The following is a 17,901-nucleotide window of genomic DNA, read 5'->3' on the forward strand; positions in this document are numbered from 1 at the left end:
TCAGTTAACAATATTAATACAAGGGAAAGTAATTGTGTATTTTCAACGTCCTTGTACTTAATAACAATTTGGTTAGCATGGTTTTGTGAAGGGCAGGTCGTGCCTCACAAACCTTATTGAATTCTTTGAAAAGGTGACGAAGGAGGTTGATGCGGGGAAAGCGGTAGATGTGGTATATATGGATTTTAGTAAGGCGTTTGATAAGGTTCCCCATGGTAGGCTACTGCAGAAAATACGGAGATATGGCATTGAGGGTGAGTTGGAGGTTTGGATTAGGAGTTGGCTGGCTGGAAGAAGACAGAGGGTAGTAGTTGATGGCAAGGGTTCATCTTGGAGTGCCGTCACTAGCGGTGTTCCGCAAGGATCTGTTTTGGGACCATTGCTGTTTGTCATTTTTATAAATGACCTGGAAGAGGGGTTAGAAGGTTGGGTGAGCAAGTTTGCGGATGATACGAAAGTCGGAGGAGTTGTTGACAGTGAGGAAGGATGTGGCAGGTTACAGCAGGATATAGAGAAGCTGCAGAGCTGGGCAGAAAGGTGGCAAATGGAATTTAATGTAGCTAAGTGTGAGGTGATTCACTTTGGGAAGAATAACAAAAAGATGGGGTACTGGGTTAATGGTCGGATACTTGGTAGTGTGGATGAGCAGAGGGATCTTGGTGTCCATGTACACAGATCTCTGAAAGTTGCCACCCAGGTAAATAGTGCGGTGAGGAAGGCATATGGCGTACTGGCTTTTATTGGTAGAGGAATTGAGTTCTGGAGTACTGAGGTCATGTTGCAGTTTTATAAGACTCTGGTGCAGCCTCATCTGGAGTATTGTGTGCAGTTTTGGTCGCCATATTATAGGAAGGATGTGGAGGCACTGGAACGGGTGCAGAGGAGGTTTACCAGGATGTTGCCTGGTATGGTAGGAAGATCTTATGAGGAAAGGCTGAGGCACTTGGGGTTGTTTTCATTGGAGAAAAGAAGGTTTAGGGGTGACTTGATTGAGGTGTACAAGATGATTAGGGGTTTAGATAGGGTTGACCGTGAGAACCTTTTTCCACATATGGAATCAGCTATTATGAGGGGGCATAGCTTTAAATTAAGGGGTGGTAGGTATAGGATAGATGTTAGGGGTAGGTTCCTTACTCAGCGAGTCGTGAGTTCATGGAATGCCCTGCCAGTAGCAGTGGTGGATTCTCCCTCTTTATGGGCATTTAAGCAGGCATTGGATAGGCATATGGAGGATAGTGGGCTAGTGTAGGTTAGGTGGGCTTGGATTGGCGCAACATCGAGGGCCAAAGGGCCTGTACTGCGCTGTATTCTTCTATGTTCTATGTTCTATGAAACATTGAGATTCGTAGGGGGTTTGATAGGGTAGATGTGGAGAGGTCATTTTCCTTTGCAGCAGGATTCCAAATACATAATTGCCTATTTAACTCTTTACCACAGTAAACTGTCGAGAATGGGTCATTTGTTATATTAAAGTCTGAGATAAATTATTAATCAATAACAGTATTAAGGGTTGTGGGCAAAAAGCAAGAAGGTGGAGTTCAGGATTGTCAGATTGGTCATGATCTCAGTGAATGGATATAACTGATGCAATGGGCCAGATGGTCTGTTTCTGCTCCCTCATCTTATGGTCTTCTGTGCTTGCCCACTGCTCCAGTTAGCTAACCAATCCTCTATCCATGCTAATATATTACCCCTACACTATGACTTCTTATTTTGATGTGTCACCTGTTCAAATGTCTTACTGACATCTGAACTCCCTTTATCCATGTTGTCTGTTACTTCCACAAAGAACTTTAATAAATCAGTCAAACACAATTTCCCTTTCACAAAACCATGTTGGGACATCCTGATTCTGCGAAGATTTTCTAAGTGTCCTGCTATAGCCTCCTTATTAAGGATTATGACATTTTCCTAAGATTGCCACTTTCAACTCTTCTGTTGTTTTGTCCAACATTCTTACACTGTCCTGTTCACTCTTCTTGCCTGTCACATTGTTCTGTCCTGCTGAAATAATTGCACAGAGGGCAGTCTCCTATCACCCTTTGTTTACTTGTGCACAGTGCTCTGGCTATGGCCTGGCGACTCAGAGTCAGTCTCCTGAACTGAGGAGATTTTAAATCTCCTGTTAATATTGGTCAAACAGAGTTTTCCTGATTGTGGTTGTTAATCTGGGCCAATCAAGGACCTCATAGTTAATGAAGTCCAGCTGGTTCTAATCACTACATTCCTCCACCACCTCCCCAAGTCTAAGTATGTGGGCCTGGTCATTCTCTTCTAGCTTTTCCTGTGACATTTTTGTCCCAGATCCAGTTCCTTTGACTCGGACTCTGACACAGACTGTGTGTACCAGATTATACTCCATCTCTTGTGTCATGAGCATCTCAGGGGAGTTTCCCCCTCACCTTCCAGCACTAATGGTATGGAGGCTGCATCTGCCTTGGACTCTGAGGTTTCCTCAACACTAGATGGAAGGGGCGAACCTGTAGTTTCTTTCAGGCCTTCTGGCTGTTCTGAGGGACCAGGTATATATATATTTTTTAATTTAACCCCCACACTACCCCCTAAGTGCGGTAGTGCTGTGCTTGCGGTTTATTTTTTTCTTTCTTTTTTAAATTTAACCCCCACACTACCACCTAAGTGCGGTAGTGCTTATTTTTTCCCCAGAACCCATGGTGTGTGTGTGCAGGTGTGAGACACAGTGAAAGACAAAGTGAGGGACCAGGTATATTTTGCCCTGCCACATTTTCATGTTAACAGCTTTCAGGTGATCTAGATGTTTATTCAGGACTGTATCCTTTCATACCCACCCATGCAGGGCCACTTCCATCGTACCAGCACAAAAATTATTCCCTTGAATTAAATTCTCTCTCTCTCCCAAAGGATGCCTGTGTCAGCATTGGTATTCCTGCTACCATTTCACACTCCGACCTTCCCCACACGTGTGGGTATATCAGGTTTATCCTGGTGTGGAGTCTACTCCCCCTCAGCAATTCTATTGTTGCATGCAGGGTGGTCCTATAATCAAGCAGGAACTGGAACAGGTTGGCATCAAGTGATGCTGTAGGCTGCTTCTTTAAGCCTGCCTTCATCATTTGGTCCATCTTTCTGCCAGACCATTGGAGAATGGATGGAATGGAGCTGTCCTTATGTGCTGAATGCCATTCAACTTCAGGAAATACTCAAATTCTCTCCTGGTAAACTATGTCCCATTGTCTGTGACCAGTACATTCAGGAGTTTCAACTCAATCTCACCTAAATGCTGGAACAGGCTTTTAATTCTGTTTAAACATATGTTGACCATTTTGTGTCTCAGCTATGGAAAGCCCTAACAACATGTAAAGTGCCTTTGGCCCCCTTTAATAATCACACTCATGTCACCACTGAAATAACTGCACAGAGGCCAGTATCCATCATCAAGCCACCCTTTATTTACTTGTGCATAGTACACTGTCTGTAGTCAGCCTCCTAAACAGAGGAGATTCTAAATTTCCTCTTAATATTGATGAGCCAGAGCTTTCCTGATTTGCCCAAATTAACAACCCAATCAAGTGGTCAATGATGTCTACCTGGTTCCCTCCCCAAGTCCGAGTATGTAGGCCTCTAGCTGCCCTCTCACCTCTTAAGTTATCCTGTCCACCCATCTCAGGCCTTGCATGGGTTATCCACCTTTGTACCATTTCTTACCACCAGCAGTGTTTCTTGCACTGTTCTATCTGCAACCTCTCTCCCTCCCCACCTTTTGCACTGTTCTGTCACTTCTTGGCTCCCATGCTATTCTTGTTAGCAGGCTGACTATGGGATTGGGGTCTATTCTCTACGATAACACTGTGAGAATGAAAATTTTGTTCTTTAATCTTCATGATGCTTCATGGAATGCTTGGACGAATGCATAATGGAAGCAAATTAGCAGCTCATTTTACATTATATTGATTTCCTTTTCTATTTATGCTGCTGAAGACTAATTTCAAGTTGTCCTTTCTCTCCTGTTATAGCATTTTCTGTTTGTCATTTTAATACACCAGCATTCCATTACAATTCAAATTAAGATATTGAGCTTTGAACAACTGCTAATATTGTGACCAATCTTATAAAGTTAATATATTTCCCTGTCAGTAAAATATTTGAGATTTGAAGACATTTTCAAGGTGCTCCAGGTCTATAAACATTCACTGTGGACAGGACATCCATTATTGAAACTATCTAATACTCACTTCCACTGATTTCTGTAATGGACAACCAATTGAAAATTCCAGAATTTATGCATAGACAGCATGGGAAAAAACAATGTGTGTGTTTATGTCAATTTACCCCTTGTCTTTATTCTATGTAGGGAGAATCAGAAGTAGTATTTTTTTAAAACATTATCTATTATGAGGCAGGAATCTTTAATCTAAAGTGATTGAATTCAATTCTAGGCTGGAAGTGGATGCATTACTCCATCAGAAGGTGCTGGAGAACGCTCATCGAAAATGACCATTGAGAGTGGAAGTGCCTTTCCTTTGTCCTGTCATTTCAACAGATGCCAATGCATATCACAACAGATACAGGCTACCCAAAGGTCAACAAACCAGTGAAGCATTCCTCCATCAAAATGCATTGGGCAACATTAGTGTCGATAATAGCCTGTTGGTAACATCCAATCCATATCCTCTGATTAATACATTGTGCAAAGATAGGAATCGGAGAGGCATAAAAAGAGTGGCCACTCAGAAGAATGCAGATGATAATTATAGTAGATCCAAAGGCCAAATATAAGACAAGAAGCTGAACGGCACCTCAGTAACAGCAGTGGAAGGAAAGGAAATTGGATGCGAAAATGAGTCAAAGTTTTGTCTTTCACCTAAACCAAACCAAAACAAAATGGACACAAACTTACTATGCCCTTTTGGATTAATTAGTGGTTATAAAGAGAGTAAGCAAAGATTGAGAAAACATGGCAGTAGCAATGAGAAATTATTAGAGACCGACAATGGTAATACTTCTTACACTGGAACTGAGAAGGATATGTTCAAAAGCTGTGCCACATAAGTATATATTCCCTTCATCATTGCCTCTGCCAGCAATACCTTGCTGATTTCAGATACAGGAAGAACAGTAATGAAATCAGGTAGGAGATTATTTTCCAATGCATTGAAGGTTTGTTATAACAACTGCCTTAATCTTGTTTTATGATCTACTATCTATGCTTGTTGGTTATGATGAATGGACCTGTCTGTGTACAGTACGTGCTCACGTAACACTTAAAAATAAAATATTAATTGAGTTCCAGAGAACAATCATAGTGCATTCAAAACATTTCTTTTGTTTCTGTCCCCATAGATGTTTCCAGACTTGTTGAGTTTCTCCAGCAGTTTCTGTTTTTAATTGAAATTAATTAATTCTTAGGGCATCTCAGGAACATGAGAATCAAAACAAATATATATTAGAACTGTACACTGATTCAGCAGAGAGAGAGACTTTTTGTCCAGCATGTCTCTGCTGACCCTCTTCAAGAGCAAATTGACTATCGCCTTTTCTCTGAAGCTCTGCAAACATTCACTCTTCACTTAATAATCTAATTGTCTTTTGAAAGCCATGGCTGAATATGCCCACACCATGCCCTCATGCAGCTAATTCCAGATCCTAACCACTGTCTGTGTAAAAATATTTTCTTTGTCTCGCTTTCGGGAATTTTACCATTCACCTTAAATCAGTATCCTCATGTTCTCAGTCCTTTCCTAATGTGAATGGTTTCTTCCTACCTACTCTGTCCAGTCCCCACATGATGTTGAACAGCTCTATCATGTTTAATATTAACCATCCCTTTATCTAAGGAGAACAGACCAAGCTCCTCCAATCTTTCAATGTACCTGAAGTTCCTTATCCCTCCAATCATTCTTGTCAACCTTTTCTATGTTCTCTCTAATGCTTAATTAGAGTCATAGAGATGCACAGCATGGAAACAGACCCTTCGGTCCAACCCGTCCATGCCGACCAGATATCCCAACCCAATCTAGTCCAAACTGCCAGCACACGGCCCATATCCCTCCAAACCCTTACTATTCATATACCAATCCAAATGCCTCTTAAATGTTGCAATTGTACCAGCCTCCACCACATCCTCTGGCAGCTCATTCCATACACCCTCTGCGTGAAAAAGTTACCCCTTAGGTCTCTTTTATATCTTTCCCTCTCACCCTAAATCTATGCCCTCTAGTTCTGGACTCCCCGACCCCAGGGAAAAGACTTTGCCTATTTATCCTATCCATGCCCCTCATAGTTTTGTAACCTCTATAAGGTCACCCCTCAGCCTCCAACACTCCAGGGAAAACAGCCCCAGCCTGTATAGCCTCTCCCTATAGCTCAAACCTCCAACCCTGGCAACATCCTTGTGAATCTTTTCTGAACCCTTTCAAGTTTCACAACATCTTTCCAAAATGCAGCACCTTGCATTTATCTGAATTAAACTCCATCTGCCACTTCTCAGCCCATTGGCCCATCTGGTCCAGATCCTGTTGTAAACTGATGTAACCCTCCTCGCTAGGAGAAAGTGAGGACTGCAGATGCTGGAGATCAGAACTTAAAAATGTGTTCCTGAAGAAGGGCTTATGCCTGAAACATCGATTCTCCTGTTCCTTTGATGCTGCCTGACTTGCTGCGCTTTTCCAGCAACACATTTTTAAGCTCTAACCCTCTTCTCTGTCCACTACACCTCCAATTTTGGTGTCATCTGCAAACTTGCTAACTGTACCTCTTATGCTCGCATCCAAATCATTTATGTAAATGTCATAATGTAGAGGACCCAGGACCGATCCTTGTGGCATTCCACTGGTCACAGGCCTCCAGTCTGAAAAACAACCCTCCACCACGACCCTCTGTCTTCTACCTTTGAGCCAGTTCTGTATCCAAATGGCTAGATCCCCCTGTATTCCATTAGATCTAACCTTGCTAATCAGTCTCCCATGGGGAACCTTGCCGGACGCCTTACTGAAGTCCATATAGATCACATCTACTGCTCTGCCCTCATCAATCTTCTTTGTTACTTCTTCAAAAAACTCAATTAAGTTTGTGAGACATGATTTCCCACGCACAAAGCCATGTTGACTATCCCTAATCAGTCCTTGCCTTTCCAAATACATATACATCCTGTCCCTCAGGATTCCCTCCAACAACTTGCCCACCATCGAGGTCAGGCTCACCGGTCTATAGTTCTCTGGTTTGTCTTTACCACCCTTCTTAAACAGTGGCACCACGTTTGCCAACCTCCAGTGTTCTGGCACCTCACCTGTGACTAGCAATGATACAAATACCTCAGCAAGAGGCCCAGCAGTCATTTCTCTAGCTTCCCACAGAGTTCTCGGGTACACCAGATCAGGTTGTGGGGATTTATCCACCTTTACCCATTTCAAGACATCCAGCACTTCCTCCTCTGTAATCTGGACCACCATTTATTTCCCTACAGTCTATATCTTCCATATCCTTTTTATTTCTAACCAAAGCAATATGGACAAGTTAAATGAGTCAAAGTGAGATGGACAGGTTAAATGAATGGGAAACATGGTGGTAGATGGCGTGCAATGAGGGAAATGTGAGGAAAGTTGAACAATCATTTAGGACTGAAATGACAAGAAATTGCTTCACTCCAAGGTTTATGAATCTTTGGCATTCTCTCACCCAGAGTGTTGTGGATGCCCATTTTGAATATTTTTAAGGCTGAGACGGACAGAATTTTGGTCCCTCGGAGAATCGAGGACATGGACAGCAAGTGAGAAAGTGGAGTTGAAACCAAAGATCAGCAAAAATCATATTAAATGATGGAGCAGGTTTGATGAGCCACGTGGACAATTCCTGGTTCTATTCCTTATGTTTTATTTTTACGTACTTAAATTCTTATATCTTTGCACTCTTCCTAAAGTGATGTGCTCAGATTTGAACACAATCTTTCAGTGGAGACCAACACAAAATTCAGTAAATTCCTTTAATTCCTTTACTTCTTTACTTTATGCCTTCATTCTTAAAAGCCCAATAACCTTATTAACCTCTTCTTCAACCTACCACCTTCAAAAGTTTGTGCTCCTTATATCCCCAGGTTTCTCCTCCTTTAGAAATTGTACCATTTAGTTTATATTGACATAATAAACATTGAAAGGACTGCAGATGTTGGAAATCAGAAACAAAAGCAGAAATGGCTGGAATGGCTCAGCAGGTATCTGAGGAGAGAAATCAGAGTTAAGGTTTCAGGTTCAGTGACCCTTCCTCAGTGTTTAATTTCTCTCCACAGATGCTGCTAGACGTACTGAGCCTTTCCAGCAATTTCTGTTTTATATTGAGTTTCCTTGCTCTGTCTCCCAAAATGTATCACTTCACCCTTTTAAATGTATAATCTGTTCTAATTCAATATGTTTCTTTAAATATTAATTAAATATATAAATTCTTATTTCAACTGCTTAACAACCATGTTAATTCTTTTAAAAGGAACCGCTTAATTTCATCATTAATCAACAACTAGATTTTGGAATAGTACATCAATTTCCTCCTATAATATTATCTTACATAAATTCATTCATGACATATATCGAGAGTGGTTATAAATTCTGACAGAGGCTTTCAATTAATTACTGACACATTTCATGTCTTCTCGACCTCCAATTCCCACAAGGGCAAAATGACAACTTTCCATCTTTTCTTCAGCAGGACCCCATACTGTCATCTTACCAGAAGAAGATGAAAACATTCAGAAGTGGACAGTGGATGATGTTTACAAGTTTGTCAGCCTCTTGCCAAGTTGCTCAGATTATGCTCAAGTAAATGTTTTCCTTTTCAATTCCATGATGGCTTATTTTGTCGCTTTACATTATTTATTTATTGAATGCTTCAGTGGAGGCAAATATAGCAACCAGCATGGCCTCACAAACAGAAAGTGAGAGAAATAGTTAATTTGCCTGTGGCATGAGGGATAAAAGTTGGCCAGGACTTGGGGGGAATTCCATATTGTGAGTTAAGTACCAACACAGGAAATTTTAACTCCATGTAAATATCTAAAAGTGCTCTAAGTTACAGCAGATTTGGTGGAAACAGAAACTAAGTTAATATTTTACGTCAATGACCTCTTTTTTTTTTGCTCAAATAAAAGGTAATTGATCCAGAACACTGGGCTCAATTTTACTGTGGGCCATGAAGCCACTATAGCACTGTTTTAGTCAGTTGCAGTATTCTGACTGTATTTCTCAAAGTTCCAGCTCCTTTAAAAGAAGTCTGTTTGGCCCAAAAGCTGACAACCAGAGCATGGAGAACCTGCAGTCTCAGTAGTGCCATTGTAACCAGTGGCAATTGATGGGACAGCATCTGTCATAAGAGGTCTTATGGAAGGACAAATAGGTAAGTGTGATCTGGAAGAACCAAGGTGAGGAGTGGGGGAGGAATGGATGGTCACCAAAGTCGGCTCCATCAAGAGGATGAAAGATGGTGGATGGAGTGGGGAGGCAGCACCATAACCATGGACACCCCCACCAGATTGCCCATGCAATACTCCAACAGGATAGTCCATGCCACCACCCCAAGGTTATCTCCGCCCACTGCAGAAAACCCAGCACTATTGATAATGTCAGTGGAGAAGAAACATATCAATTGCCAATTTTAATGGCTAACTTAGCTTCTGTGCAGGAGGCACACATTCCAACCTCCCCAACCTTAGTAAAATGGAAGTGGAGTAGAGCTTTTGAGCACAGGGTCATCTGCTCTATCCGCTTTTCTTTTTATTTCATTTCTTTTTTGTTCTCTCTTACCTTTTCTTTCCTCCTCTGTTTTATTTTACTTACCTCTTGGTGAAAAACTCAGTTGTGGTGACAGCATCAGCGGTGGCAAGTGAGCCCAGCAACACAGCCTCAAGTAGGCCCAGCTGTGCAGCCTTGAGTAGACCCAGCAGTGCAGACTCATGGGTGGCAGCTGCAGAGAGAGTTTGTATTCCTGGTGGCTTCTGCATCATCAAGGTGGTCCAAGCACTGACTTATGGTTGCTGCAGAGGCAAGTTTGGATGCCCAGTGGCATCTGTGTCTAGTGCAGATTCATAAAGGTGGCAGCAGAGGCAAGTTTGGGCCCATAATATAGCATCAGCAGCTGCTGCATCGGCAAGGTGGGCCCAAAGCAGACTCATGGCAGCAGCAGAATCGAGTTTGGGCCAGTGCCATACCTGGAGGCATCGGTGGCCTCTGCATTGGCAAGGTCCAGCGAGGACTCAGTAGCAGGGGTGTTAGTGGAGGTGAGATGACGCCCAAGAGTGATAACTTTTGTTCCTGTGACATGCAAAAGGGATCCGTGACTCACCACCAGGCCCATAACCCTTTATATTCTATGTTTTGGTTTATTTTTCTGAGTTTTAAGTTGGTACCAAAGAGTGGTGTCACTATACAACACTTTTCACTGTACTTTGTAACAAGATGCACATGACAATAAATAAATCAAATAAAAATGGAAAAGCAATTCGAAGACAACAGAACTTCCAGCACCCACCTTCCCTCACCATTTCATGGTCTCATCAGCCTCGCAACCACACTCCCCACAGGGTGAAATCCAGCTGATAACTCGACTGCTCTGTCCACAGAAAGTGCCCACCCTGGTAGCTATCCGTGTCTTTTTATGGCTTTATTACAGATACCCAATATCTGTGATACTTTGCTTCTGCCCTCAGTTTAATGTCCTTAATGATAGATCTGCCCAAGGCAGAACTCCTTACATAACAAATGCTTGGAAAGAACAAGATCTCAGTACTTGCTCCAACATGCACCATCATTCTCATTAAAATCAACAATTCAGTAGACATGGATGAATGAATGCAAGCAGCATCTGTTCTGAAACAAAGAATAAGTGGCACACATAACCAAGAGACAGTGAGGTCTGCAGATGCTGGAGATCAGAGTTCAGAGTGTGTTGCTGGAAAAGCGCAGCAGGTCAGGCAGCATCCGAGGAGCAGGAGAATCGATGTTTTGGGCTGGAGCCCTTCATCAGGCACACATAACCAGGAACAGCCTGAAGAAGCAACCACTCAGTTTATTTTTCAAAGCCACCATTAGGCAAGGACAAGCAAAATAAATCAATAAAAACCATTACTGAATCCTTCATTTAATAACCACCAGATTTTATTCTGGTGGTGCCACACCACCCACACAGTCAGTGGAGAATGCATTGACATCGATATTGATGGTCTCTCAGCCATTTAACCCAATAAGAGCATTAATTGGCTGGAGATAGGATGTCAGCCCCGTAACTGGAAGAAATATCAACTAAGAGAGCTGCTAGCATATCTGACCCGCTCATCCCAGCAGCCCTCGATAGGATGAGAGAGAGAGTGTGTGACAGTGAGTGAGTGTGAGAGTGAATCAATGTGGAAGTGTGAGAGTATGAAAGTGATTGTGAGAGTGACTGTGATAGTGAGTGAGCTGAAAATGTGTTGCTGGAAAAGCACAGCAGGTCAGGCAGCATCCAGGGAACAGGAGAATCGACGTTTCGGGCATAAGCCCTTCTTCAGGATAGTGAGTGATAGTGAGTGAGTCAGTCAGTCTTGAGGTGGGACAGAAAATAGCCCTTTGAGTGCTTAGTTGAAAGCAAAATGCTGTGGATGCTGAAGACATGAAATAAAATAAAAAGTGCTACAGCAACTTAGCAGGTCTGGCAGCATCTGTGGAGAGATAAACAGCTGATGTTTTGGGTTCAATCTTCTGAACCAAATCTACTTATCTCTATTCAGATGTTGCTGGTACTGTTGAATTTCTCTCACACTTTCTGCTTTTATTACTTAAATGCTCATTAATTAGCCAGTTATTTTGCCAATCAATGCATTTCCTTGGTTCTGACTATAGTGAATCTGGAGGGGGCATTGGTTTAGAGGCTTGGTCAATATTCATACTTTTCATTCTCCTAACCCCTGGACCTTCAAAGATCATACTATTGACGGGGTGACTCTTCTTCTTCTCACTGAAGGACATCTTCTGGATACAATGGGTCTGAAGCTGGGTCCAGCTTTGAAAATCCAATCACAGGTACATTCCAGGCTCTCAGATGGCCACAGGTCCAATATTCATCATCTCCATTAACAACTTTAAGGCAGAGGTAGATTTTTCTTGATTATCAAGTGGATGAAAAGTTATTCGGGGTATGTAGAAATATTGAGTTGAGTTTAATATCATATCAGCTATAATCTTAATGAATGGCAGAGGAGGTTTGAAAGGCTAAATGGCCTACTCTTGTGGTATGTTTGTTAGTTCATCATAAAATCAGCAATTGGCATTTCAAATGGATTTTTTTTGTGACACCAAACTAGCAAATACACTACCACCTTGTGGGAAAATTGTAAATAATCTGTTACTATTATAGAGTCATAGAGATGTACAGCATGAAAACAGACCCTTCGGTCCAACCCGTCCATGCTGACCAGATATCCCAACCCAATCTAGTCCCACCTGCCAGCACCGGTCCATATCCCTCCAAAACCTTCCTATTCATATACCCATCTAAATGCCTCTTAAATGTTGAAATTGTACTAGTGTTAGAACAGATGAATATGTATAAATTTCTGAATGGCAATGGTTCCAACCTCATCAGCTGTTTTCAAAATTCAAGAGTGAAGATAAAACTGTTAATTCACTGGGATTGAGTGTTTGTAAAGAATATTGCTGGGATAAAGGATGTTTTTGCAATTTATGATAAAATCTTTCCAAATTGTGTGGTGTATGTTTTTTTTCTTTTGTGGACTATATTTATGTTATTTGCTGTAAGTGCATCTTCTGAATGTTTTCAGTGTCTGACCACCACAATAACAAAATTGCAAAAATAAAACTTACGGTTTGTCAAACAGATTTCATTCTGGGATCTGACTTGTCAGCATTATCATCAATTGGGTTCATAACACTATCACCCTAACTTCCTTAGACTTAAAAGTTGATTTGAGGACATAATGCTAGACTGTTACAATTCTTACAAAGGTTAATAGCAGAAAAGTATTTCAATGACTGTAGAGAATTTTAGAAGATTCTTAAACTGTGAAAACAGTGTTGAGGATTCTGCCAATTATAAGAATATGATATTTACATTTTTACTGGCCTGTTTATAGGCAAAAGCTCAACAGAAATCTGACAAAACGAAAGCATAAATTGCTGGAGAAACTCAGCAGGTCTGGCAGCATCTGTGGAGAGTAAGAAGAGTTAACATTTCAGATCCAGTGACCCTTCTTCAAAACAGTTCTTTGTTTTATAGAAGCAAGATAAACACTGGCTCTGACTATATGTTAAATATTTTAATTGAAAGCAAATCATTTAATTGTAAAGTTCTAAGTAATGACAAGCACTAATACTTTTTTTTATTCATTCTCATTCCAGGTGTCTCGACATGTAGGGAATGCATTGTATGTGATGAACTCTGCAGTCTCTGCACCCCTGCAAAGTGCTTTTGGTGAAACGGTCAATCAGATGTCAGATGGAATTTCACCCATAGCATCTGCTGGAGGTGATGACCTGTGGAGAAGTCCAGGTGGACGAGACCAGGAGAAGTTCAAGGCTTCGGAACAGAGTACAGTGGAAACACTAGACAAAACACCTGATGAGCAACGTCATTTACAGGGTTCTGAAACAGTCTAGGTTGAATTGTTTGAGCTAGATTCAATGTGTATATCTCTTGAGTTTTGTGATACTTTTGTCAGAAAGCAATATTAATCTTAAATTGTAAATAAGCTACTTGTACGTGTGATTCGGTGAGTAATAGCTATTGGACCCCAGAAGTTTAATGCCCTTTCATTTGAAAAATTGCAAATAATTTCACATGGTACAGAAATTGATCCAAATTAACAGATAAATATGTAACAGCTGGGGAATTTGTCGAACATATGAAGAAAATAACAAAGTTCATTCTTAACTATAATTCTCTCCTCTCATTGAATTTTTTTTCTTCTCTTATTTAATATATATTTATTCTTTCTTGTTTTTTTTATTCCCATTGTTTTCTTTGCATTGTATTTTTCCCTATTTTCTCTTTTCATTCTTGTCTTTCACTTTCTTTCTGGTTTTATAACTTTCTTTTCAAATATTGGGTTCCTCCAAATAATTATATCTTTCATTATACAGTGTTTCCAAATAATCAAATCAATTTCTCCAAGTTCTTATTCTACTAATTGACACAACCCAGACAATATCAACAAATAAAAGTCCAGGAACACTGTAGAGTAAAAGAATCATCCTCATTGGCTCTAAAGCATCACAAAATTTAAAGAATCCAATTTTTTTTCCAAAAATAGTGCCTTCATTCATGACTGATAGGGAATGTATTCTAGCTTCCTTTGAGAAGTTGGTGGTGAACTGTCTTCTTGAAATACTTCTGTCCAAGAGGTGAATTTCCATAGTGCTGGCAGGGAGGAAGTTTCAGAATGTTGACATAAAGATGACAAAGGAGCTAACAATATAGGTGTAAGTCAGAGTGTCATGTTGGTTGAACAGCAATTTGCTGGTGGTGGCGCCATAATGAGCCTGCTGCCCTTGTCCTTCCAGCTGTAGATGCCATAGATTTGAAAGCTGCTTTCAAAGGTCATATAGCAAGTTGCTGCTGTCCTTGATGATACAGCAACAGAGGGAGTGAATGTTCAAGGTGTGAATTAGAGGTGGACACTCTGGTATAAGGCAGATGGCCTGAAAAGGTTCTCTCAGAAGCTTTGGAAATATTTCTACTCAGTGATATATAAATGACTATCACTGGGAGGAACTGCTCTAAGCTTAGACCATAAGACTATAAGACATAGGAGTGGAAGTGAGGCCATTTTCCCCATTGAGTCCACTCCACCATTTAATCATGCTGATGGGCATTTTAACTCCACTTACCCGCACCCTCCTTGTAACCCTTAATTCCTTGCGAGGTCAAGAATTTATCATTCTCTGCCTTGAAGACATTTAATACCCCGACCTCCACTGCACTCCATGGTGCTGAATTCCACAGGTCCACCACTCTCTAGCTGAAGAAATGTCTTCTCATGTCCATTTTAAATTGACCCCCTCTAATTCTAAGGCTGTGCCCACGGGTCCTAGCCTAATGGAAACAAATTCCCAGCGTCCATCCTTACTAAGCCATGCACTATCTGTAAGCTTCTATTAGATCTCCCCTCAACCTTCTAAACTCTAATGAATACAATCCCAGGATCCTCAGCCGTTCATCATATGTTAGGCCTACCATTCCAGAAATCATACGTGTGAATCTCCATTGGACACGCTCCAGTGCCAGTATGTCCTTCCTGAGGTCTGGAGCCCAACATTGGACACAATATTCCAAATGGGGCCTAACTAGAGCTTTATAAAGTCTCAGAAGCATATCGCTGCTTTTATATTCCAACCCTCTTGAGATAAATTGTCAGTTTGTTGTTAGATATTAGTCAGTTCCACTGTCAACAGTCATGTAGCATTGACCTAGTTACTATTTCGTAGGAGATAACAATGTCTCTTACCTAACGTTAACATAATTAACCAGTCTTAAGCTAATGAGGGAGTTTATGATGAATTAGACTTTTTAATTCATAGTATTATATACTGACAGTTTATAATTGGTCATGTAGCTCAAATCTAACTACATATAATGAATAATTATTCTTGTTCAATACAGAAACCTGGTCTGTGTTTTCTATCAACCTGGGTCTGAAGGCATGTAAATTGGGGAACTTTGCATAATTTAAAAAAATCTTTAACTTTTGTGATGACTCCGGAGTAACGAGGCTCAATTTTCAGCACATGACCCTTGTGAGTTATAACAAAGGGAAACTGCAATCCATTACTGGATTGGATTATGTTCGGCCGAACAAGTCCACACTGACCCTCCAAAGAGTAACCCACCCAGATCCATTCCCCTGCCCTATTACTCTACATTTACCCCTGACTAATGCGCCTAACCTACGCATCCCTGAGCACTGTGAGCAATTTAGCATGGACAATTCACATAGCCTGCACATCTTTGGATTGGAAACTGAACCTGTTACTCTTGATCCTCTTTTCCTTTTTCAATTTAACCTATCCTTTTCTTTACTTCTAGACTCTTGTCCTATTGTATTTCTAGGAGAATGTGGTTACATGGAGATTGGTGGGCTGGTATTTACATGGAGATTGGTGGGGTGGTAGTTACATGGAGATTGGTGGTCATCCGCCGTCATTTCCGCCACCTCCAAACGGACCCCACCACCAAGGATATATTTCCCTCCCCTCCCCTATCAGCATTCCCTAAAGACCACTCCCTCCGTGACGCCCTCATCAGATCCACACCCCCCACCAACCCAACCTCCACTCCCGGCACCACCACATCTCTTTCATTTTCTCTTACCTTAAAGCTTGAAAGCTGATCTGCTTTGCCTGCTCGTGTTACAGTTTTTACAGCTTAGGCTAAAGTCGACTGCCTATTGCTGTATGCATTCCTTTCTTTTTAGTTTACCCTGATTACTTTCCACGGTTATTTTACACTGATCCAGATGAAAGTCAGTCAAATGAAAGAAACACACTGAGACTTTCTTCTAGTTTTTCAGATATGAATCCACACAAGGGTACATTGTGTTCTTTAAATTTAACAAGAATCCAACAAGCTCATTTTTAATTATATAATTTAAGAATATTTCAGTCACAAATAAAGATAACATGAGAAGCATATTTTCTGTCAGAATTTGAACACTTCTAGACGCCCCTCCCCCAAGTCCCTCCTCCCTACCTTTTATCTTAGCCTGCTGGACAAACTTTCCTCATTTCTGAAGAAGGGCTTATGCCCGAAACGTCGATTCTCCTGTTCCCTGGATGCTGCCTGACCTGCTGCGCTTTTCCAGCAACACATTTTCAGCTATTGTATTGCTACCTTTCCCTTCCAGTTTCAGGTACTCTGCCCTTCCAAATGTTTTGAGATGTGATCAGATGCTGTACACATGAAAATGTATAGTTATTTTTATATCCTTTTTTTGGATAACATTGAAGTGTAAGAAAAAAATGGAATGGCAAAAGACTAGTTAGATCCAACTCTTGAATGAATGGTAGTCCACTGCTTCATTGATTTCAGTATAAGTCTTTCAATTTTCTGACAAAAGTTTACAAAAATACTAATGATCTTCAAAGACCAGAACATCCAACATTAATTTTTTTTCAGTTATTCATTCATTGTTGTTGGGGGGTCAGTTCCAAGATTACTAAAAATAAGTTGGGAGGAAATTTGCATTTATATAGTTCTTTTCACAACCTCATGATATCTCAGTGTGCTTTATAGCCAATGAGAAGTATAGTCACTGTGGAAATGCTGGGAATTACAGAAAATGTGTGCACAAGGTCCAGCAATTAGAAATCAAATTGATAAGTAGATAATCTGTTTTAGTGCTTTCGTTTGAGGAGGGTTTCAAGGGAACTGGCTGATTGTCTGTGAATAGCATCTTCATCCTTCATACTGCCTCCCAGACAAGCCAATACCACCTGGTAACTTATCAAAGTGAACATTATTTGCCCTGAAAGGGAAGTGATAACAGAGCATTTTGTGCAGAATAATGGGATTATCATGTTTCCTTTTGGCATCCATACCCTTCTGCTTTGGGAGGTAATGTCAAGGTAGGTTTTGAAATATTTATACAATTTTCCACTAATCTTTATTCCTGTGTTATTGAAGCGAATTGCCCCCAAGTCCTCCTGCTCCATGTCTCAATTATCTGAATCCCTGATTTGACTAGGATTTACCTGCTTTTCTCAGTCCTGAAAAATAATAAAGCTTTCATTGAGCCTCACTTGTAAGACAGGACTGCATCACATTTAGTGACATTGTGGGGATATTTTGAGGAGAAGACATGGATACTACTATTACACGTGGGAACACCATTCTCCCATGTACATAGCAGGTACTCATGTGACTCGGCCAAAGTTATCTATCTCATGCTGCAGGCAA

At 40.9% G+C, this 17,901-nt stretch overlaps 1 protein-coding gene across 1 annotated transcript in view; it reads left to right on the forward strand.

The window, feature by feature from the left end:
* LOC122555652 overlaps positions 1–13,800 on the forward strand; it is a 90,925-nt gene extending 77,125 nt beyond the window's left edge. The window contains 5 exon segments of the mRNA XM_043701648.1: positions 4,416–4,732; positions 4,763–5,107; positions 8,674–8,782; positions 11,903–12,014; positions 13,350–13,800. Coding sequence (XP_043557583.1) covers positions 4,416–4,732; positions 4,763–5,107; positions 8,674–8,782; positions 11,903–12,014; positions 13,350–13,607 — 1,141 coding nt within the window. The 3' untranslated portion in view covers positions 13,608–13,800.
* The last annotated feature ends 4,101 nt before the right edge of the window (positions 13,801–17,901 follow it).

Source organism: Chiloscyllium plagiosum, chromosome 13, assembly GCF_004010195.1.
Source record: "Chiloscyllium plagiosum isolate BGI_BamShark_2017 chromosome 13, ASM401019v2, whole genome shotgun sequence".
In the NCBI taxonomy this organism is placed as follows: Eukaryota; Metazoa; Chordata; class Chondrichthyes; order Orectolobiformes; family Hemiscylliidae; genus Chiloscyllium; species Chiloscyllium plagiosum.